At 44.7% G+C, this 25,163-nt stretch overlaps 1 protein-coding gene across 1 annotated transcript; it reads right to left on the bottom strand.

The window, feature by feature from the left end:
- Window positions 1-394: 394 nt before the first annotated feature.
- Window positions 395-23,989, bottom strand: LOC308520160 (adhesion G protein-coupled receptor E2-like; the record flags this gene model as incomplete). Its single annotated transcript, XM_081092701.1, has 14 exons — window positions 395-439; window positions 1,116-1,226; window positions 1,312-1,480; window positions 2,305-2,396; window positions 2,658-2,724; window positions 10,636-10,871; window positions 11,143-11,340; window positions 12,427-12,606; window positions 12,789-13,009; window positions 13,199-13,306; window positions 20,734-20,911; window positions 21,327-21,404; window positions 21,526-21,572; window positions 23,860-23,989. The coding sequence occupies 14 exons, from the start codon at window positions 23,987-23,989 to the stop codon at window positions 395-397; spliced, it is 1,860 nt and encodes a 619-aa protein (XP_080948827.1).
- Between the last annotated feature and the right edge of the window lie 1,174 nt (window positions 23,990-25,163).

The raw sequence follows: 25,163 nt of genomic DNA, 5'->3' as shown, positions 1-25,163 counted from the left end.
GGAGAAGGTGCATGCTAATGTATGCGTGGTTGAGAGGGTACAGTTCACAGAGTCATCACAATGACTCAGATTTTCTCTGTGGAATATGTGATACGAATATTTGCTGAGAAAGGGAAAGGGGATAGAAGATTCAAAAGTGAAACCAGTGCTTGTGGAAGATGAGTGAACAGGTGAAAGATATACAGGACTTCCTGGGAGTATACTAGACTTCTTTGAAAAAAAATTATTTTAAAATATGTTTTATTATTTGAGAGAGAGTGAGGAAGGTAGAGGGATAGAGAACTAGAAACATTTTTATCGGCTGCCTCCTGCATGGCCCCTACTGGGGATCAAACCCGCAACTCAGGACTGTGCCCTGACCAGGAATTGAACCAGGGACCTCTTGGTTCATGGGTCAATGCTCAATCACTGAGCCACAGTAGGCGGGCATAGTAGGCTCCTTTAAATGGAAAGAAGACGCAAGGCGTTTAATGGAAGATGGAAGAAGAGGTGAGAAACTATAAGTAAAAGAACTTTCTATGTCTAAAAAAATTTTTTTAAAAGAACTTGGTAAATCTAAACCACTGGTGGTTCTTAGTAATCATTGCCATGAATTTTTGATGCAATGATGCCTTTTCCTTCCTGGTTTTACAGCGGATGGAGGGTGCTGAAAATATCAGGAAGGCTCTTTAAGTCTAAAGTGCTAGCTAACACTTATTTCCATTTAATTCTTAAATATGTACATCATTTCCCCCATTTTTGTCTTTTTGTTGTGTGGTGCTGAGTGACTACGAGATAGAGGTGGATGAAAAGTAAGATAATGTGGGTCTGAGTGCAACGGGCATCCCTGCTTCAGATAATTGATTCTTGCTTATTTAGCTAATATGCATGGCACAGGGCAGGTGTTCAATAAGAGTGCTAATGTGTAAACGTCAAGATGAACACTGTTCCTCAGGAGTAAGAGCAAAGTATATATTTTCTAAGTGATACAATTGCTAATGGTTAAGGAATCAAAGAGTAAATTCAGTAGGAGCCATCTTAGGGCATCACCTGCTATGTACCCAGGTCTTCCAGTGTGTTGGCATGAGGTACCCAATCAGTTAGTGAAGTGCTCTGGGAGCAATGCATGACCTTACCACACTGTGTTTAGGGGCATCTGACAGGATTCTGCTGGAGAGGGTGTATTGCTCAGACTCTGTTTTGGTTTTCCGGACCTCCTTCCAGTATTTCCTGTATAGCTCCCGGACCTGCAGAGGCAAAGTATGCTCTGAGTCAGCTCACTGAGAGGAGTGAGAGTGGAAAGAGTCCTGGGTGGGAGGTGGACAGTGGTACCTGCTGGCTGAGGAGACAGTACACCAGGAAGATGAAGACACCCTGCAGGCTGTTGATGATGGTGAAGAGATAGGCCATGGCGTGAGCAGCTGGACCCACCTGCAGGATTCCCAGACACCACGTGCAGCCCAAGATGAAGAGCTGAGCTATTGCTTTAAATGTCAGTGTCCTGGGTAGGAGGAGAAGAGAGGCCCATATGCACCCAGAGCAACAGGATCCAGACCATTCTCATCTCCACCCAATGAATACTCCTGACTTCCCCTGTGGGTGATGAGTTCACAGAAAGTGTTGTGTTCAACTTTGACCTTTACAGTCATTGATTCTCAACAACAGAAATGCTACTTGGGTCCAGGATGGCATTTGGATTGAATTGAGTAGGGTTGTGACACTTCATAATGTAAGTTAAAAAAAAATTCTATAATGTTCCATGGTGATGGCTAATTTTATCTAACCAACATTACCAAGTGTGTTCTGTGCATCAGGCTGTGTGCTGGGGCTTGGGCATTAAAAGTCACAGAGGCAAGATTTCTATTTTCATAAAGGTCACAGGCTATTCCAATGACTAATACAGAGGAATAACGATATCCAAAATGTAGAAAGGACACTGGAGAGGGGAGAGAGGGAGCCTGACTGAGAGTGGGTATGGAAGTGTAGACTGGGGTGTGGGAGGAGTCACAGATTTTTCTAAGTGAACACAGGTTCTTTGCACTTTTGTTGTAGGACTGCTGACAAAAGGCCAGAGAGTGTTTATCAACCAATGTCAAGTCTTCCTGTTGCTGAAGGAGTTACAAGATGGGATTAGAGACAGAACACTGTGGCCGGGAAGTCAGCAGCCCACCACTGAATCCAAGCTGGCTGCCATTGGAGGACAGCTGCGTCTCTTTGGATTGCCTCAGAAGACCCCGAGAAGGGACGTCAGGGCTGCGGAGGCACATGGATTTGCTCTTGGGACCACACATGTCTGTGGGGTTGTCACCCTCTTCTCCATTTTACCTTGTATTCTTGAGGGTGGACACATCACTGTTGAGCGAAGAGAGTTTGCTTTTCAAAATCCAGAGGGTCATCAGAAAGAAAGCTAGATTGACCTTCAGGAAAACACACAAGACTTAGTGAATAAAATTTTAGTTTGTTATCTCTAGTCTAGCCTGTCCAACAGAAATTCCACATTTAAATATTTTTCATATTTAGTAACAGTGTTAGAGCTTGTAGTTTTAGGAGGAGTCTTAGAAAACCAAAGCAAACCCAAGACAACACAGGGACATTCTTGCTCATGTCATCCTCCCGCCTCCTTATAAGTCTAATGACCCTCAGCTGAGTGTTAAGGATGCTCTGATGTCATCACTCACAAAGAGGATGGCGCAGACTGGTCCAAGGAAGCCCCATATAAATCCCTTTTCTGGGTGGAGCCAGCAGCTAAGAAAGAGAGAGAATTAAAAATGCATTGGTCCTTAGAAATGTAGAGCAGTTATGCAAATTCATTTATTAATTCATTCATCAACAAACATTGAGTGTCTCTTCTGTGATAGGCTCTGTGGTTGGCTCTGAAGATACTGTTGTGAAGAAAGTACGCATGGTCTTCAATCCCACACATCTCACAGATACACAATGAGACACACTGCAACAATAAAACAAAAATGGAAAGCTAACGCTCTATCCATTGAGCCAAAGCAGTTAGGACTGAATTTTTTAATTTATGGCTTTTTTTTGAATGGTAGCTCACATACCATAACATTCACCCATTTAAACTGTATAGTTCAGTGACCTTAAAGTATTCATAGAGTTGCCCTAGCTTGTTTGGCTCAGTGGATAGAGCATCGACCTGCGGACTGAAAGGGCACATGCCCAGGTTGCAGTCTCCATCCCCAGTAGGGGGTGTGCAAGAGGCATCCAATCAATGATTCTCATCATTGATGTTTCTGTCTCTCTCTACCTCTCCCTTCCTCTCTGAAATCAATAAAAATATATTTCAAAAAAAAATCATAGTGTTGTGTGATCATCACCACAATCTAACTTTAGAACATTTCGAACTCCTCTAAATGAAACTCATTCAGATCACAGAGGAGAAACCAAGATGGCAGCATAAGTAAACACTGGAGATTGCTGCCTCGCACAACCACTTCAAAAATACAACTAAAAGACTGAATGGACATCATCCAGAACCACAGGAAGGCTGGCTGAGTGGAAATTCTACAACTAGAAGGAAAGAGAAGAGCATACCGAGACTCAGAGGAGGTGTGGTGCAGAAGTAAAATACAAAGGTGCGGAGGTGCATGCGGAGAGGGCTGGCAGCTGAGGTCACGATTGTCTTTTTCAATCGGGAGGGAGTCTCAGGCTCTGAGCTCCAGTTCCGGGCGAGTCTCTGGGGACCCAGACTCATACGGGAGAAACGGGACTGTCTGGCATCAGTCGGAACTCGAGGGCAGCTTTCTCTCGGAGGCACATGAAGTGATTGCGGGGACCTCTGAGGACAGGACTGAGAGCAGCCATACTGCTCGCTCCGCTCGCCCAGTTGATTCCCTGGGGCTCCGCCCCGCCCAAGCCATGCACGGAGGCTTTTGCATATGAAAGGCCCGGCCCTTTGTAATCTGAAAATTACTTAACAAACTGCAGTTGCCCAAGGCCCCAGGGCAACTTGCATTGCTTTACAGCTGACTTCTGCAGGGTAGCCTCAGGCAGAGGCTAGATTAGGACCTCCTTATATCCAAGAGCCAGTGTACCCAGTGGTCAGAGTGGGACCATCCAATTATCTTCGCAGATCCATAAGGGACACACTCAGGAGGCAGACTCAGTGAGCACCAAAGCCCCACTGAAGCAAGTCTTGCCCCATAAAGGTGCCTTCAGCACAGAAGTTCTCCCACCGTAGACACAGCTGATTCTCACAGCCAATTGGTCTGGAGGTCAATCCCTCCCAGTGTTACCTACAACAATCAAGGCTTAACTACAACAAGACTGTGCACAAAGCCCACAAGGGGGTGGACCAAGAGTGTCTACCTCAGGTAATTGGGGAGGCTGAGCCACCGGGCCCTATAGGACACTTAGCACAGAAAGCCACTCTATCTACACAGGGAAGCATAAAAAATGCGGAGACAAAGAAACAGGTCACAAATGACAGAAACGGAGGAAAGCAAACTACTGGATATAGAGTTCAAAACCACACTTTTAAGGTTTTTCAAGAACTTTCTAGAAACCGCCGATAAATGTAGTGAGATCCTCAAGAAATCTAGTGAGACCCTGGATGTTGTGATAAAGGACCAACTAGAAATTAAGCATACACTGACTGAAATAAAGAATATTATACAGACTCCCAACAGCAGACCAGAGGATCGCAAGAATCAAGTCAAAGATTTGAAGTACGAAGAAGCAAAAAACACCCAACCGGAAAAGCAAAATGAAAAAAGAATCCAAAAATACAAAGATAGTGTATGGAGCCTCTGGGACAGCTGCAAGAGTACCAAATCCGAATTATAGGAGTGCCAGAAGAAGAGAGAGAGCAATATATTGAAAACCTATTTAAAAAAATAATGGCAGAAAAGTTCCCCTACCTGGTGAAAGAAATAGACTTACAAGTCCAGGAAGTGCAGAGAACCCCAAACAAAAGGAATCCAAAGAGGACCACACCAAGACACATCATAATTAAAATGCCAAGAGCAAAAGACAAAGAGAGGATCTTAAAAGCAGCAAGAGAAAGACAGTCAGTTACCTACAAGGGAGTACCCATACGACTGTCAGCTGATTTCTCAACAGAAACTATGCAGGCCAGAGGGAGTGGCAAGAAATATTCAAAGTGATGAATGCCAAGAACCTACAACCAAGGTTACTTTATCCAGCAAAGCTGTCATTCAGAATAGAAGGTCAGATAAAGAGCTTCACAGATAAGAAAAAGCTAAAGGAGTTCATCACCACCAAACCAGTAATATATGAAATGCTGTAAGGTATCCTTTAAGAAGAGGAAGAAGAAGAAAAAGGTAAAGATACAAATTAGGAACAACAAATACACATCTATCATCAAGTGAATCTAAGAATCAAGTGAATAAATAATCTGATGAACAGAGTGAACTGGTGATTATAATAGAATCAGGGACATAGAAAGGGAATGGACTGACTATTCTTGGGCAGGGGGAAAGGGGTGTGGGGGATGCGGGAAGAGACTGGACAAAAATTGTGCACCTATGGATGAGGACAGTGGGTGGGGAGTGAGGGCGGAGTGTGGGGTGGGAACTGGGAGGAGGGGAGTTATGGGGGGAAAAAGAAGGAACAAATGTAATAATCTGAACAATAAAGATTTAATTAAAAAAAACCACAAAACTCATTCATACTAGCAGTCACTCCTCATTCCTGCTTCCATGAACCCCACTGCCCACCGTAGCCCCACAGCATCAATAATCTACTTTCTGTCTCTATGGATTTGCCTATTTTGGACATTAATGGAATCATACAATATGTGGTATTTTATGACTGGATTCTGTCACCTAGCATGTTTCCAATCAAGGTTCATCCTTGTTGCAGCATGTTTTTATGGCTGAATAATCTTTTTTAAAATTCTTCTTATTTTTGTTGTTATTACTCACCCGAGGATATTTTCCCATTAATTTTTTTTAGGGATAGTGGAAGAGAGAGGGAAAGACAGAGAGAAACATCGATGTGAGACAAACACATCGAATGGTTGCCTCCTGCATGCGCTCCAGACCAGTGCCTGGGAGGAGCCTGCAACCAAGGTATGTGCCCTTGATGTGAATTGACCCAGGACCCTTTGGTCCGCAGGCTAATGCTCTATCCACTGAGCCAAACCAACTAGGGCTGTTTTTTTATTTTAACCCTTTAACCTAATCGCTGTGAAATGACATCTCATTTTGATGTTTTTGATTTTCATTTTCATAATGACTGATGATGTTGAGCAACTTTTCATACACTCACTGGTCATTTACATATCTTGGAAGAAATGTGTATTCAAATCTTCTGTCCATTTTCATTTATTTATTTTTTATTTTATTTATTTAAATCTTAAATTTTTTAAAAATTGATTTTAGAGATGAAAGGAGAGGGAGAGAGAGATAGAAACATCCATGATGAGAGAGAATCATCGATCAGCCCCACACTGGGGATCAAGCCTGCAATCCGGGCATGTGCCCTGATCTGGGAATCAAACTGAGGACCTCCTGGTTCCCAGGTCAACCCTCCACCACTGAGCCATACCAGCTAGGCTATTTAAATCTTTATTGTTGAAAGTATTACATAGGTCCTCTTGTTCTTTTGTCCATTTTTAAATTGGGTTGTCTTTTGTTGTTGAGCTGATCCACTTAATTTTAACAACAGTGCAAAACAGAAGTTCTCTTATGTTTACAGGTTTGTAACTGAAGTGTAAAGGGCTTAAGTCTGTTGCTTAAGGTTTTACTGATAAACTGACAGAATTCACTCTTGATCCACATGAGGGTAAGGAACAGGGGTGGGCAAAAGTAGGCTTACAGTTGTGTGTATGTGAAACAGTTTATTCTTGGTCAATTATTTATTAATTATTGTATTATTTTCCATACCAACAATTGTAAACCTTCTTTTGTCTACGCCTGTACAGAGGACATTTCAGGTCAATGGAGAGTATAGTAGGACATTGAAATATACATTGAGAAAAATGTAATCAGGAAAGAACTGATGTGTCCAAGAAGGAATCTCTCTAGAGTTGAGCTGATGCAGGCGCACGTAAGTTTGAGCAGCATGTTGTGGGTAAGAGTGCAGCTTCTGCGAGACTGACTTCCTGAATGTAAGTGTGCAGACTTGCTCTCCTTCTGAAAACAACAAATGCTTAAGCAAAACAACTAAGACCAACCATTTCAAAACTCTGACAACTACCCGAAGCCACAGAACAAACTGAAATAGTCTATTGGAGAGAAACTACCGAAGCTTGGTAAGATTGGTGAGGAAGGACTCTGTGGTGTTTCAACTCTGAACTCTTTCCACTCCTTCTCTCCCCAGCTTAGTGGTGAGGCCGCCAAAAGCTGATAGCATTGCAGACAACAGGTAGAGCTGACATTTTTTGGAGCTCCTTTGAAAGCATCATCATTATCCCCAGAGCACAGTCAGTATTTTCTTCTGACCCTTTAGTTCCCCAGGAACCCTGTCTTCCCCAAATTTGGTGTATATTTTATTCCACTGAAAGCTCATCTCAGTGAGAGACAAACAGCCTGCCCCTAGGGCAGTGATGGTGAACCTTTTGAGCTTGGCGTGTCAGCATTTTGAAAAACCCTAACTTAACTCTGGTGCTGTGTCACATATAGAAATTTTTTGATATTTGCAACCATTCTAAAACAAAGATTTATATTTTTGATATTTATTTTATATATTTAAATGCCATTTAACAAAGAAAAATCAACCAAAAAAAATGAGTTCGCGTGTCACCTCTGACACGCGTGTCATAGATTCGCCATCACTGCCCTAGGGCATTGTCAAAATAATAGCAAATGCCTGTCAATAACTTTGCTAACTGCCTAAGGCTGTGATTTCAGGTGGTGTCAACAAGAACTTGTCTAAGGCCCTGGCTGGGTGGCTCAGTTGATTGGTGTGTGGTCCCAATGCACCAAAGTAGCAGGTTCAATCCCGGGTCAGGGCACATACAAGAATCAACCAACAAATGCATAAATAAATGGAACAACAAATTGATCTCTCTCTTTCTTTCTCTAACCCCCTCATTTTAAAAAAAATATACATATTTTTTATTTTTGTTGTTAATCCTTACCTTAAGCATATTTTTCCATTGATTTTTAAAGAGAGTGGAAAGGAGAAGGAGAGGCAGAGAGACAGAGAGAAACAGTGATGTGAGAGGGATACATTGATTGATTGCCTCCTGCATGTACTTCCAATCAAGGTTGGGGAACCTGCAACCAAGGTAAGAGCCCTTGACCAGAATTGAACCTGGGGCACTTCAGTCCTTGGGCCAACCCTCTATACACTGAGCCAAACCGGCCAGGGCTCAATGCCCTCATTTGTATGTCTCCTTGGGAGAAATGTCTATTCAAGTCCTCTGCCCGTTTTTTACTTGGATTGTCATTGTTATTGTTGTTGTTGAATTGTATGAATTCTTTATATATTTTAGATATTAACCCCTTATTAGAAGTGTTGTTTGCAAATACCTTCTCCCATTCAATGTATTGCCTTTGGATATCTATCTGAAATTTTTAAAACATTTATTCACAAATATATACGCATGGCTATGTTCATTGCAGCATTATTCATGATGGACAAGACATGGAAACAACCAAAGTGTTTTTCGATAGATGGTTGGATAAAGAAGATATACTTATTATATACAATGGAATACTACTCCGCCATAAGGAAACATGAAGTTCTGTCTTTGTGCAACATTGATGGATCTTGAGAATATCATGTTAAGTGAATTAATTCAGGCAGAAATAAATCAAGAATCCTATGATTTCACTCATATGTAAGATACAAAACTGAAAGCAAAAAATGAAGAAACAAGACAAGCAAACAAACAAAAAATCATAGACACAGACAATAGTATGGTGGTTACCAGAGGGAAAGAGGGGTGGGAGGAGGTAGTAAAGGGTAAAGGGGAAAATATAGGTTGATAGAAGGAGATTTGACTTTGGATGGTAAACATACAATGCAATATACAGATTATATATTATAGAACTGTACAATTAAAACATATATAATGTTATTAACTAATGTCATCCCAATAAATACAATTAAAAATATTTTAATTTGTACATGTATGTTTATAGCAGCATTTTTCATCGTAGTAAAAAATGGAAACAATCAAAGTGTTTATCATCTGTTGGATGGATAAAAAATGTGATATATCCATATAATGGAATATTATTTACAAAACAACAATACCAGCAACAACAACAATTCTAGGTGAGGCCTGGAAGCTGCAGAAATGGCCACAACACAGATGGGACCCCATATCCCACAGGTCATGATACTTGCTACAACATCATGAACCTTGAACACATTAAACCTAGTATAAAAAGCTGACAATAAAAGAGTGCAAGCTCTGGAGAATGACTCCCTTGATTTGAATCCCAGTTCTGCTACTTACTAGCTGTGCCCCTTTGGGCATTTATTTAAACTCTTTGTGCCTCAATAGACTTATCTGTAAAATGGGTCAAATCACAGTGTCTAGTTCACAGTATTGGTGTGTAGATGAATTATGTTAACTAAGATAAAAATGGTTAAAAAAAATGCCTGGCACAGCCTGGCTGGTATGGCTCAGTGGATTGAACATCATCCTATGCACTGAGAGGTTGCTGGTTTGATTCCTAGTCAGGACACATGCCTGGGTTGTGGGCTCCATCCCCAGTATGGGGCACACAGGAGGCAGCCCATCGATGTTTCTATCTCTCTCTTTTCCCTTCCTCTGTCTCTAAAAATCAATAGAAACATATTTTTTAAAAAAGAGATACAAATGTGCCTGGCTCAGTCCAGTTAGCATGGCTCAGTGGTTGAGGATCGACCTATAAACCGGAAGGTCATGGTTTGATTCCAGGTCAGGAGGTCACAGTTCAATTCTCGGTTTGTGGGTTCAATTCCCAGTGTGGGGAGTGCCTCAGGAGGCAGCCAATCAATGATTAATGTTTCTCTCTCATCATTGATGTTTCTCTCTCTCCCTCTCCCTTTCTCTCTGCAATAAATATTTTAAAAAGTGTCTGGCACAGAGTAAGCACCATGTAGATCTCAACTATGTGACAATCTATACTTCAGATTATTTAAATCAGTTCTATTTTCCAAACATAAATTAGGGACAACCTGTACTATTTGGATAAAGAGGTAGGTTAAATTGTTTATAATGATGTCCTAAGCACTTTTTTTCATGACACCTTTGTTATTTCAAGAAGAGTTTTAGAGACATTCTTCTTAATTATTATAAACTAGAGGCCCAGTGCACGACATTTGTGCACTGTGGGGGCTGGGGGGCGGGGGGCATCACTCGCAGTCCGAGAGCTCTTGGGGGATGACCGACTGCTGGTTTAGGCCTGCTCCCCTAAACTGCAATTGGACACCCCCCAAGGGGTCCTTAGCGCTGCCATGGAGGCAGGAGAGGTCAGTGGGAGCGCATTGACCACCAGGGTGCAGCTCCTGCGTTGAGCATCTGCCCCCTGGTGGTCAGTGCGCATCATAGCTACTGGTAGCCCCACTGTTTGATTGATTTGCATATTAGCATTTTATTATATAGGCATCAGAAAGATGCCCTAAGCATCATCACTTATTGTCTCTATTCATATGAGCTGTCATAATCAGAATGCTATGTTGGTTCCACAAAGCCATGCTCATGGGGAAGAAGAAAAAGAAGCAGGAATTTGCCCTTACCGAGCAGGTGTTCCATAAAGGTGAGGCCTGGATGCTGCAGAAATGGCCACAATCACAGCTGGGACTCCGTAGCCCACAGGAAGCATGAACTTCCTCATGAACCTGCTCATACTGGAGTAGTTGACCACCGTCAGGTTGCGTGCGGTGAGGAAGAGGTGCAGGCCCTCCAGCAGCATCCAGGTGAAGGAGGCCAGGTAGAGATAGTGTAAGGCGCCCGCGATGATGGCGCACAGCACCTGGGGGAGGAGTGAGAGTCACCAGGTGAGATTGTCAGGGTGGAGCATGGCCCCAGGACCTCTCCTATACCTTGGCATTTGGGAGAACTCTGCTGTATAGGAAGGAATTGTCAAAAGAAGGTGTAATTTCTAGTTGGGTCAGTCAATGTAACATTGGCTACTTACCCCTCTAACTTTCCCCAAACCCAGAGTCATTTTATTAAGGTGTCCAATGCAAGTGTACTTCTCATTCCATGGTCAGGGCATGCTTCCTTTGGGACAGTGTTGGTACCTTAGGCTCAGTTCTGTCGATGGCCGTGAGGAAGAGCAGGTGGGCCAGGAAGAGGCAGATTGAGAGCTGCAGGTGGAGTGAGGTGCTGGCATTCTGGATGGCTTTGCACAGCAGGAAGGTGAGGGCCGCCAGGAGGAGGCACAGCAGAGAGAGGCTCAGCCCCACGTAGGTGATCACAGCCAGGGCGGGATCATCATCCTGGGACCCAGGAAAGAGGAGAGAGCAGTCACACTCTCCTAATCTGGGTTAATGACCCTTCTACCATTTTCAGTTTGGGCAGAGTTCAGCAAAATTCGGAGTGGAGGAGCCAGGTGAATTTGTGATGTTTATGGGCACTGTTAGAATTCTAGGGGGTTCTGAAGTGATTCATCCAGATCCTGCAAACACTGAGGGATAAGAGAGTCCTCATTGAGGACCAAGCCCTGGAAATCATGATTTTCCTTCATGACTAAGCTTATAGGTTATCATGTGACAGTCACAGAGGCACATGACTCCATGTTGAACATCATCCTCCATCCGCATGAGGTGATACTGTGTCACAGATTTTGTATCTGGAGACTCGATGTCCAGGGATCAACTCCCCACCTTGGATTTACCTCATCCCTGCAACACCTGTTCCTTACAGATTTAGATCCTTGGTTAAAGAAAGAGAAGTACTGATGATGGTGGTAGCTTAAAATTAATATTTCCAGCTGAATTTTTATTTATTTATTTTAAAAAATGTATTTGTATTGATTTCAGAGAGGAAGAGAGAGGGAGAGAGAGAGATAGAAACATTAATGATGAGGGAGAATCATTGATAGCTGCCTCCTGCACAACCCCTAACAGGGATTGAGCCCATAACCCGGGCTTGTGCCCTTCATCAGACTCAAACCCGGGACGCCTCAGTCTGCATGCTGATTCTCTGTTCTCTGAGCCAAACTGGCTAGGGCTCCTGACTATTTTTTAAAGATTAAAATTGTTCCTGCCTGATTTTTCAAATCATCTTAAATCCATAAGGAGAACTTAAAAAATATTAATTTTATTGTACGTATGTGTGAGAGAAAAAGAGGGATGGGGAGAGAGAAAAACAGAAATGTGAATATGATAAAGGAAATGGAGGACAGCAATCCTCAGATGAGATGCTTGTGTAAGACCCTGATGGGACAACCCAGGTGCACCATGTTTATTTACTGACTTGCATAAATTGCAGAATAATAAATTATGTTCTTTTAGGTGCAACATGCATGTGAGTTTATTATATAGCAATAGACATTGAACAAAGTCCCTTCTCAAGGCTCTCACCTGCACATCATAGTGGGCCATGAGGACGGCAAAGCTGCTGAGGTGGCTGCATTGGCAGGTGGTGCTGGTGTCTCCGGTGGCCACCATCCAGCAGCCTTTGGTGGACCAATGACCACTTCCATTCTGGCCAGGCTCCCAGAAGACACAGAACACCTTCTGCCTTGGCCTCGTGGTCACTGTCTGTAGGAACAGGGCAAGGTGTCAGTTTGTGGTTCAGGTGCTCAGAAATGCTGACCCAAATCTTGCTTGTGATGGGCTTTCCTGGGGAAATGATGCACCCATGAGAAAGCCCCTGAATCCGAAGACTGTGTCCAGGACTCAGGCCTCTTCCACCCCCACAGACCCGTTTCACCAGCACTCACATGCTTGAAGACAAAGGTAACTGGGGAGCTGAGGTTCTGAGTGTCCGTATTGCTCACAAAGGCTGTTATGACATCTGAGAGCAGGACGGGGGAGACTTCCTGCAGCAGGCCCTTGTGTGTCTCATTCAGAACTGACTGCTCCTCAGTTTCCAGGACCAGGGGGGCCCCAACCAGCAACTCGCCCATCCCTGGAGAGGAGACAAGGCCCACCACAGCAGGGCCTACAAGACAAGGACAAGGTTGACATCTTGGGTTGTCCCAAAGGCCCCCTTCCTTCTGGGATGCATTCTCTCCTTTGACCCTCCACAGTCTACACTTCCCTTTAATATTTAATTTTCTGGTTGTTACATCCTTGGGTGTCTTGTTCCACTGTAAATCCTCATTGACCTTCTCTGCACCTCAGTCATTACCTGAGCCACCTGAGTCCTGCACCACATCCCAGTTCACCAGCATCTTTGCCTGATTAATGCTCAGGGTGACATTCTTGTCTCCTTGCTTCTTCACCTCCAGGGACAGTTCTATGAGTTGTGGGAGTTATATAAGGGAGTGAGATTAGTAACTGTGCCAGCACTTGTAGCTATATCCATTTTAATGTATAGATATTTTTTATATATATTACTAGTAGCCCGGTGCACAAAAATTTGTGCACTGGCAGGGGCGGGGTCCCTCAGCCCAACCTGTGCCCTTTCACAGTCCCAACCCCTCGGGAGGTAACCATCTGCTGGCTTAGGCCCGCTTCCCCGGTGGCAGATTGCATGCCCAATCCCCCAGTGTCTGCCCCGTCTCCCCTGGTCGAAGATGGGAGGCCCCGATCCTGTGCTGGGTCGGGCGGTGGCTGGGGATCGCGCCGCCGCTTGCCCCCCACCCCCCTCCCCGGGCTGCACACGGCAGGCCTGGATCACATGCTTGGTTGTGCGGCCGTTCAGATCGCGCTGCCACCCGCCCCTCCAACCCCAACCCACATATGGCAGGCCCGGGTCTCCTGCTGGATCAGGTGGCTGCTTGGGATCGCACGCTCTGGGCCACACACGGCAGGCAATGACTGGGGATCGGGCTGCCTCCTGCCCCGTCTGCCCCGCCCCACACACAGCAGGCCCAGATCCCCCTCTGGGGCAGGCTGGCGGCTCGGGATTGCACTGCTGCCAGCCCCAGGCGGGCAGAACATCAGGGTCTGCCTGCAGTATGCAAATTAGCCACCATATTTGTTGGTGGTTAATTTGCATATCACCCTGATTAGCCAATGGGAGGCATAGTGAAGGTACGGTCAATTACCATGTTTGTCTATTATTAGATAGGATGTTACACTATATACCAAATGTTATCTATAATATTATTATAGGTATACCAAATAATGCCATATATATGTTATAATAAGACACATATTTTGTATACATAAGAATTATATATATATATATATACACACACATATATATATATACCAATCTGAATTTTCAAAGGATTATCAGAGAAACGACAAATTATATAACCTGAATGAAATAAACAAATTCCCACAGACCCATGAACTATAAAAGTAACTGAAGAACTAGAGTGTGAACAGACCTGTCACAAGTAAGGAGATCGAATCTGTAATCAAAACTTTCTAAATGAAAAGTTCAGACCTAAATTCGACTAACCACTTAAGGAAGAGTTAACACAAACTCTTGTACTCTTGTAAAAAATAGAATGAAAAGGAACACTGAATAATTTTATGAGGCCACAATTACTCTAGAAACCAAACTAGAAAAAGACATCAAAAGAAAAAAAAAAAGAATAGACTATTAACTCTTATGAACATAGAAGCAAAAATCTTCAACAAAATAACAGGAATAAAGTTATCCAAGAAGGCTCAAGACTTGTCCACTAAAAACTACAAAATATTGCTAAAGAAATTAAAAACCCTAAATAAGTGGAAAGGTATCCTGTGATAATGAATTGGAAGGTTTAATATTCTAAACATGGCAAGATTCCTAAAAGTGCTCTAAAGATTCAATGCAATACTAACAATATTCCAAAAGCATATTTTTTTTTCAAAAAATGGAAAAGCTCATAATAAAATTCATATGGTATTGCAAGAGGCCCCAATACCCAAACAAAATGAAAAACAAAGTTGGAGAACTCACACTTTCTGATTTCAAAATTTATTACTGGAATACAGTAACCAGAGCAGTATGGTATGCCATATGAGTAGACATGTATACCCTCAAAATAAAACTGAGATTCCAGAAATAAACCCATTTATTTATGGTTAACCGATTTTCAACAGAATCCTTCAATGAGGGAAAGAATAGTCTCTCCCGTAAATGGTGCTGGGGCATCTGGCTCTGCACAAGCAAAAAAAGGAAGATGGACTCACACCTCACACAATACACAAAAATTGGGTCAAAATGGGTCAAAGACCTTCATTTAAGAGCTAAAACTAGAGCAGTTAGGCACAGCCCCTGTAGTTCAGTGATTGAGCATTGACCCAGGAACCTAGAGGCACCCTCCTCCCACTCCTGTTGATTCCGGGACAGGGCACATGCCTGGGTTGCAGGCTCTATCTCCTGTGGCGTGTGTGCAGGAGGTAGCCAATCAATGATGTTTCTCTCTCATCGATGTTTCTACCTCTGTAACTCTCTCCCTTCCTCTCGCTCTAAAAAAATCAATAAAAATGTTAAAAACAAAATAAAAATAGAAGTTAGTAGAACACACAGGAGTAAATCTTCATGACCTGGGATTTGGCAATTAATACTTAGATATGACACAAAATGTACAATGAATGAAAATAATAAATAAAATTGGCTTTATCAAAATTTCATGCATCTATTTATTAAAGTAAAAAGACTATGAAGAAAGTGAAAAGAATCTATAGGGTGGGAAAACATATTAGCAAATCACATGTCTCATAAGGGTCTACTAGCCAATATATAAAGAACACTTAAAACAAAACAACAAAAAGCCAAATAGCCCAATTAAAAAATAGGAAAAGGATTTGAACAGATAGTACCCCAAAAAGATACACAAATGTTCAACAATCCCTTGAAAAGGTATTAAATATCACTTGTTATTAGGAAAATGCAATCAAAATCCTAATGCAAGCATGTCAAACTCAAAGGCTAACACGGGCCAAATGAACAAGGTTTAAGTTTATGTGGGCTGCAAAAAAACACAGAAGCTTCAATTTTCAATGTACAATAGCATTATTACATATCAAGCAGATTATTTTTACTCCAAAGAAAAAATATTCCAATTCCCACTTTTCTTGGAAATTTTGGTTTGTCACCAATTTTTCATTTATTTTCACTACCACTTGATTTTGATAGGGACATGCTGAATACAAAGGGCTGTAATAAATGAGTAATCATTAATATAAAATAATAGAACAATTTAATAAAAATTAATATTTTTCCTTGAACATTAACTTACCAGACACTGAATAACTGCACAAATTAATAGGCGTAATGTAAATAAAGCTATTTTTTCTTGTTCTCTGAAAGTGAAATATTTCCTGTTGCACACACCAAACAAGTGAGTCCAAGACTAATGACTTGGCAATCGGCTGCTAAAATATTTGGTGGTGGTATTAGTGGGGAAAAATGGTGCACCTGCATGCAAGGCGCGTAAGGGAAATGAATGCAACATGATTATAATAATCAGTCTTTAGAGAAAAACTGTAGTCTTATGTACAACTATATTGGCTGGGCTGCAAAAATATTTGTTGTGGGCCACTTGTGGCCTTTGCGCCGCGAGTTTGGCATGCTTGGCCTAATGAGATATCACCTGACACACTAGAAAGGCTTTGCTAAAACCAAAACAAACTGGAAGTAAGATGTTTTGCTGGGCATGTAAAGAATAAAACCCTCGCACATTGCTGGGGGTGAGGGACACAGCCATTTTGGAAAACAGTTTGGTGGCTCCTAAATATTGAACATATAATTAGCATATCACTCAGCAATTCCACTCCTACAGATGGACCCAAAGAACTGAAACAGTTATTCAAACGGTAACTTACACACCAATATCATAGTAACTCTATTCACAATAGTCAAAGGGTGGCAACAATCCAATGTCCATAAAAGGATAAATGGATAAACAAAAGGTGGTGTATACATGCAATGGAATATAATTCAACCATATGATATATGCTACCATGTGGATGATCTTGAAAACTATGCTAGGTGAAAGAAGCTAGACTATAAGGTCATGCATTGTGTGTTTCTATTTACATAAAATGTACAGAATCGGCTAATTCATAGAGACAGAAAACAGATAAATGCTTTCTGGGGGAGGGAGAAATGAGAAGTAACTGCTTAGTGGGTACAGTGTTCACTTCTGGGGTGATAAAAACACTTTAGAAATAGAGGTGATGGCCTGGCTGGTGTGGCTCAGTGGTTGAACATCAACCGATGAACCAGGAGATCACAGATGGATTTCAGATCAGGGCACATGCCTAGCTTTCTGGCTCTATCCCCAGTAGGGGGTGTACAGGAGGCAGCCACTATTAAAATACATATATATTTTTTAAATATATTTTTACTGATTTCAGAGAGGAAAGGAGAGGGAGAGAGAGTCAGAAACATCAACCATGAGAGAGAATCATTGATTGGCTGCCTCCTGCATGACCCTCATGGGGGACCAAGTTCACAATCCAGGCATGTCCCCTTGACTGGAATCAAACCTGGAACCCTTCAGTCCACAGGCCAACACTCTATCCACTGAGTGTAACCAGCTAGGGTTAATATATCTTTTTAAAAATATATATATTTTTTATTTTTGAGAGTATTACAGATATCTCCCATTTCCCCCCTCCTTTACCCCCCTCCTCCCAGCTCCTACCCCCATGGGCTATGCATATAAGTATATAGGTTCTTTGGTTTATCTCATCATTGATGTTTCTATCTCTCTCTCCTTCTCCCTCTACCTCTCTCTGAAATCAACAAAAACATATTATGAAGAAAAGAAATAGAGGTGATGGCTGTACAACTCTGAATGTATTAAATGCAACTGAATTGTACACTTTGATTAAAATGGTGGATTTTATATTATGTGAAATTCACTTCAAAAAAGAAATCTCTTAAATATCAGATAATATTAAATTGCATTCCTCCAAATTTAATAATTTGTTTTCTTTTGAGGCCATTTCTATTTTATCTTAATTTATTTATTACTAGAGGCCTAGTGCATGAAATTCATGCAGCGGGTGGGGGAATTTCTCAGCCCAGCCTGCACCCTCTCCAATCTGGGACCCCTTGGGGGATGTTCGACTGCCTGTGGGATCAGGTCTAAACCGGCAGTCAGACATCCCTCTCACAATCCGGGACTGCTGGCTTCTAACCACTCACCTGCCTGCCTGCCTGATTACCCGGTTACTGCTTCCCTGCCAGCCTGATTGTCACCTAACTGATCTCCTGCTGGCCTTATGGCTCCCAACTGCCCTCCCCTGCCTGCCCGATGACCTCCAACTGCCCTCCCTTGTCAGCCTGATGGCACCCAACTGCCCTCCTCTGCCAACCTGATTGCCCCCAACTGCCATCCCCTGCTGGCACGGTCACCCCTAACTGCCCTCTGCTGCAGGCCTGGTCCCCCCCAACTGCCCTCCCTCCTCTGCAGCCCTGGTTGCCCCCAACTGCCTTCCCCTGCTGGCCTGGTTGGCCCCAACTGCCCTTCCCTGCCGGCATTCTTATGGCAGCCATCTTGTGATGATGTGGGGGTGGCCATCTTTTGCAAGGGCATGATGGTTAATATGCATATTACCTCTTTATTATATAGGATAATTATTTCATCTGCTGATAATTTATATTACAATGAAAATGTGTAGTATTGATAATTTTTTAAAATTTTCTTTTAATCTTTTATCTTAATACTAGTAGCCCAGTGCACGAAATTTGTGCACATTAAAAGGGAATTAATTGCCCTAACCAGTTTGGCTCAGTGGATAGAGCATCGGCCTGCAGACTCAAGGGTCCCAGGTTCAATTCTGGTCAAGGGCATGTACCTTGGTTGCGGGCACATCCCCAGTGGGGAGTGTGCCGGAGGCAGCTGATCAATGTTTCTCTCTCATCGATGTTTCCAACTCTCTATCCCTCTCCCTTCCTCTCTGTAAAAAATCAATAAAATATTTTTTTTTAAAAAAAGGGAATTAATTAGCAGAGACATTTTAATATTGCTATTTGCCCTTTCTCTATAATAGAAGTGTGAGAGATGAAAGGAAAATAGTAAAATGTATATCCCTCTCCCTTCCTCTCTGTAAAAAATCAATAAAATATTTTTTTTTAAAAAAGGGAATTAATTAGCAGAGACATTTTAATATTGCTATTTGCCCTTTCTCTATAATAGAAGTGTGAGAGATGAAAGGAAAATAGTAAAATGTATATCCCTCTCCCTTCCTCTCTGTAAAAAATCAATAAAATATTTTTTTTTAAAAAAGGGAATTAATTAGCAGAGACATTTTAATATTGCTATTTGCCCTTTCTCTATAATAGAAGTGTGAGAGATGAAAGGAAAATAGTAAAATGTATATGAAAATAATATATAAATTTTTTAATAAATAAACAGTAACAAAAGGATATAACAACAACAGAGGCATGATATAAAAAAGACAAAAAACATGATATGAAAACAACAAAAATGATATAAAAACAACAGTGATGCAAACAATGACTGATAAAGTGATTAAACTTATTCTAATATCTCCCTGTACACCACATTAAGAGTGAAAACACTTTCAGAGTGCTTGACTAATTTCCCTTGTGATGAAGTACTTAGAACTTTAACTATAACATCAGATGCTCTTCAAACTCAAGAGAAAGCAACATATAACTGACTATGTGCAAAAACGGGTTCAGGTAGGAACATGCCTACTCTGTCTAGAGTTTGTCCTTGTGATTTATTAATAGTCATCACAAATGCTGGTATCACGGGAAACCGTTGTCGAATCAATTTAAATGGGAGGCCAGTGTCAGATGGGGACAATTTAATTCTTGGAATCAGAACAGCCTCTCTCTCTGCAGATTCTGTTAATACTTCAGCTTCTATAATGTTAGGTCATAATCTTTTGATAATTAATCTGGTACCATTACAAAGACCCCATTTACTATTGAGATTTCTCAATAGCATGATGATTACACCCACTTTCAATTTTAATTTATGACATGGCATTCCCGAAGGAGTAATACTATTCAGAAATTTGATGGGGAAATTTTCCTTTGCTTCTTTGTTATGGGGTGGGGCCACATTAGTAACAAAGAAACAGAATTAAAACTTTATTGTGGGGAGCCGCTACAGTGTTTTAGATAGGTTCAAGCCTTGGACTGATGAGAGGGCACAGTCCTCTCCTTGCCACGTGCAAGTTCCAGCTTGGAGGGCAGGGCCCTCCAAGCACAATTATAGCCAACAGCTGTAGTGTAAGCTTGAACCTATAGTCCTGAGTGATGTGGGCTTGATAGAGTTCAGGTACATGTAGTTGAGTAGGATTGAAACCCATGAGAATGTTTGTAAACATCTTGGTCCCGCCCTTACTTTGCCTCATAGCATCTGCTATAAAATAAAGGCATGGCTGTGGGCATCCCACCGAGACCCGGCTTTCATCTCTTGTCTTGTCTGTCTTTTCTAAGCCTTTCAGCCTCCCCACTCAGGTTCACCCGTGCTGGCACCGGCACACGTTAGAAAGATCTGCTTCCACGCTCTCAGGGCGGGTTCCTGCCTCAAACCCTGCCCTTATAGGAAACAGCTCCTGGAAACAGCTTGTGGGAGGGTGCAGCCATTGCCAAGACAACCCCTGTAGGACTGACTTTCTTCCGCTCAGTCACGGCTGTTCATCTGACACCACCCATGGTTTTTATATAAGTAGATGTTTACGAGAGTAACAAGGAGGTACAAGTGTGATCACTCAGCTCTAATGCGATGGGAAGAGGAATGAGGTGAGGAGCAGACAGAGCAGAGCCTGGGGGCAGGTGGGGTTACTTGCCTGATCCTGCAGCTGTCCTGAAGGTCAGGGTCCCATTGGACAAGGCCTTGCTCAGCTCTCTTAGGACGTGCTCCTGGCCAGTGAGCAGGTTAGTGGCCACACAGTACCGCTCTAAAGGAGGCAGAGTAAGCAGGTCCCCCGGGTTCTCCAGGAGATTATCTACCTCCTGTATGATGTCCTGGGGGGATGGGGACACAGAACCAGTGGATCTTGTGCCAGAGAAGCTTCAGGAAGACCCTGCCCACTCAGCTTCTGAGAACAGATCCTAGAGCCTGTCTATTTGGGGACAAAGGTGGTACCGATAGGATTCCCTGGGTCTTTGCTAGTGCAATCTGCCACTCAGAGTTCAATCCCTGGTCATGACTACCAAGGACAATGCAAACTCAGTGACCAGAACAAGAGGAAAGGTGTTAGTAGGTGTACGTGGGTCTACCAGTGAGTACAAATACTTGGATTGCTCTTCCCACCCACCCTGGGAGAGCGGGGCCTCAGAGCAGGATGCCATTGTGTTGGGGTCGGTCTCCTTCCAGACCAAGGCTTCCTCGGGTCTCTATGGGATGCCTCCACCTGCCTCCCCTGGGTCCTGTCCTTACCTGGATGGTGTCCTGGGCTGAAGCTGACTTGAAGTCTCTGCGTAGATCCTGGACTCTTTCAAAGAAGCGAGAGAGATTCTGGCGAAAGGAGATGAGGCCTTAGAGAGCCTCATACATGGGTGGGGGAGTGTGGGGAAATGGGTGGATGGTGGGCTGAGTGGAGGGACCTTGCCTTCTGGTCCCAGCTGGAGTCACTCACCTGGCTCTTGATTTCAGGGGGTGGGGTCCAGGTGGGGAAGGAGATATCTGCAGGGGACAGAACAGCAGTTCATTAGGGTGTGTGTGTGTGTGTGTGTGTGTGTGTGTGTGTGTGTGTGTTGGAGGCTGGATCTAGGGTCAGGCCCTACTTTCACATTGAGTAGTCCTTTGTTTATTCAGGAACCAGGGCCCCTCTCCTCTCCATGCCCCACCCCCTTCCCACGTCCAGCCCCCCTCCCCCCACGCCTTGGCCGGAGGTGATGACACCTGCTGACTGCACATCCCTGAGTGGTGGTCACAGGGGTTATGGGAAGTGTGCAGAGGCCTGACCCATAGCAGGTCAGCCCCCACAGAGGTACAGGTTGTGAGATATTAGATACCTTTGTCCCAGTTCGTAATTAGCTGCTGCCTGGGGTCCCCCAGGAGCCTTCCCCTTGGTACCCCAGCTCCTTCTGCAGGACCCCCAGATCTTTTCCCATTTAGTCTCAAAGAATGGAAGCCTGGCCCACCAGGGCACCCCCAACATTCATTGCACTGGGTTCGTGTGGCTGCCCATGAATATGTGATCAGGTGACTTCAGCTGTGTGTCTTTGGGAATATGGGATCTTAACTCCAAACCTTGTTCACAGATGGTGTTGTGTGGGCCATGGGGGGACCCAGGAACCGGCTTCCAGCCAGGGCGACAGAGGCAGTCATAGCTGCCCTCGGTGTTGTGGCATTGGGTGGATTTGTGGCAGGAGTTTTGCCCTGGTTGACAATCATCCACATCTGAGGACAAACCGGAGAGAGTGTCAGGCCCTCCTTCTACTCCTTACGCACAACCCTCCTGCCCCTTCTCATAAAGTGCACCGAAGACACCCCCACTACACCCTGCTTAACAGCCACCTAGTCCAACTGTATACACACTTGTGGTGACATTTTCCAGTGTAAAAGCACCATAGGCTCAGAGCACTCCTGCAAGGTGGACAGGACAGGACTGTGTGAGTGCCAGTGTCATCCCAAAGCTGTGCCCCCACCTGTGGGGCAGGATGGACTGGGGGAGGACCTGGGAGGCTGCCGCACTGGTTGCTCCCATGCGCTGAGTCTGTGGGCTGTGGCACTGCCATGCATAGAGCTGCGCTCATGCCATTTTAGAACAGAATCTGATGCTCAGTCCTGCCCGGCCCAGGTCCCCTCTCCTCACTGCCTGCACTGGGCACACACCATTGCTGAAAGTGCTGCCCCTTCTCTGCCAAAGCTCCTTATGGCAGCTTCCTTTCAGATGGCTCAGCAAAGGAAAAATGATGTGGTTCTTTTATGGGATCTGAACTCTGAACCTTCACAGACGGTGTTGTGTGGGCCACTGGGGGACCCAGGAATAGGCTTCCAGCCAGGATGGCAGCGGCACTCATAGCTGCCCACAATGTTTGGCAGTGGGTCGTTTTGTGGCATGGTTGTTTTTGTGTGTGTGTGTTTTAAAAATATGTTTTTATTGGTTTTAGGGAGAGAGGAAGGGAGAGGAATAGAGAAATAGAAACATTGGTTGGTAACCTCCTGCACACCCCCTATTGGGGATGGAGCCCACAATCCGGTCATGAGCCCTGACCAGGAATCGAACCACTGACCTCTTGGTTCATGGCTCTACATTCAACTACTGAGCCACACCAGCCAGGCCTTTGGCAGGGGTTTTTGCCCCGAGGTACATTCATTCCCATCTGAGGACAAAGCCAGAGCATCAGGCCCTCCCTGCACCCACTTCTCGTTGCCTGAGGATCCCACTGTTAGTACACAGGCCACCACCTGGTGACCTTCAGCTTCACCCTCAAAGCACATTACAGTGGCCTCCTACAAGATGGACACGACAGGGACCATAGTCTCCAGTTTATAAGTGGCAAATCCAGGAGGGAAACTGAGTCATGAGGGCAGAACTTCCTGACCAAGAACTCCTGCCTACGTCTTCCTGACTGCTGGACCAGGTCTCCTTCTGGGAACCAGAAGTCACAGCTCTGGCCTAACTCACATGGGACTTGTTATCACTTCCTGCCAGTATAGGGGGTGCCTTCAGGGGTATCACAAGGGGCACCATCATCACCCAAAGGAAAGATGAGGAAATGGAAGGGTCTGGGGGTGCTCACAGGGGCTCCAGAAGGAAACCCCAGGCCCAGAGGGACCTGCCACCGCCCTGCTCTGTGGCAGGACTTTTTGGGGAGGTGAATCCTTAGGCATAGCCTCTTCAGGCCCTTGGCATTTCTGAAACCTGAGAATCTTCTCCTGCCTCTTGGGGCTGCGGGACCTGCATCGGCTCATTTTCTAGTTGCATCCACTCTATCCTCACAGCATCCTCCCCAGCCTCTACCTTTCCACAGCTTCAGGCCCTGTGGATTGAGCTCAAATCCTGCCAGGCACGTGCAGGTATAGCTGCCATGGGTGTTGACACAGTTGCTGCAGCTTTTACAGATTCTGGGGTTCAACTGCCTTTTGTCCATACTTGCAAGGGGAAGGAGAGGGTGGTGGATTCCTACAGCCGTGGGCAGCCTTCAAGCCTGGGATTCAGCCACGTTTCCTGGCATGGAAGCGTCTGGAAGGCCCCACTGTCTGCCAGGTGAGTGGTGCCTTTTCTAATTCATATAGAGGTGTCCTGTGGGTAAGCATAGTGGCCTAGATGTTCTGTTGTCCAGATGTGGCCAGAAGCGGCCCAAGTCCTCCCTCTGACTCCTTCTACCACCCTCCCCACCCCACCCCCTCTCTGGGCAGCTCCCAGCTAGGGCAGGGACATCACTGCCACCTGTGTCCCAGCCTGAGGACTTGGGAAAAGGTCAGGCTGGGCCTCCCTAGAACCAAGTGCGGTAGAAGTGCTGCAGGCCTTGAGCAGGCTCATTTCGGTGGCCTTGGTCCTGACTCCCCTGGGTGGTGCTGTGGGCTGAGCTCTCCTTGGAATCCTGGTGACTCTGGTGAGACAGCGCTCTCCCATCCACACGACTTCTGAGAATCCATTCATGGCGATGGACCAAGATCCAACCCTGAGCCTGACCCATCGAGGACAAGGCTTTTAGGCCGGGCCCAGAATGTGAAAATGATGCCAGATAGGCCAGGGCCACCTGGATAGTGGGTGCCAGGCCATGAGGGCAGTGGGGCTGACATCCAGCCATGCAGCCTTGGGGTGTGAAGGTGCCCGTTCTGATACCCCTCATGGCATCCCCTGGACTGGCAAGGAGTGATGAGAACCCACATGTGAGTATGGTCAGTGGTGGGCAAGGGCTGGGTGCTTGGAGCGGGGAGCAGCGGCTGATGGGTGAAGAGTGGCAGGGGTTTCTGTCATCTGGCTCCTTGTTCTTCTAGCAGGGACACAGATTTGTGGGCCTGGCCAAGAGGGGCTCAGCCTCTGTCTTCTGTCCCCCAGTGGTATGGGCCCCCATGGCATCTGGGCTGATCTTCTCGGGAGAGGATTGAGCCTGGGGAGAGGATTGAGCCTGGGGCAATGGTCTCCGATGACACCTGGTTTCAGGCTCTTCTGTCCTCAGCAGGGTGGGTCTGTGGACCCTGCTCAGAGCCTCCAGGATCCCTGGCTCAGCCCCCTCCTCCTCTCTCTGTATTCTGCAATAACCCCTCTCTCTGGGTGAGTCATGGTTCTGCCTGATCACTGCTGGCCCCATCTGCCTG

Source organism: Myotis nattereri (assembly GCF_964212035.1).
Source record: "Myotis nattereri genome assembly, chromosome: 5".
Lineage (NCBI taxonomy): Eukaryota > Metazoa > Chordata > Mammalia > Chiroptera > Vespertilionidae > Myotis > Myotis nattereri.
This window is presented reverse-complemented; position numbering and strand designations above follow the sequence as displayed.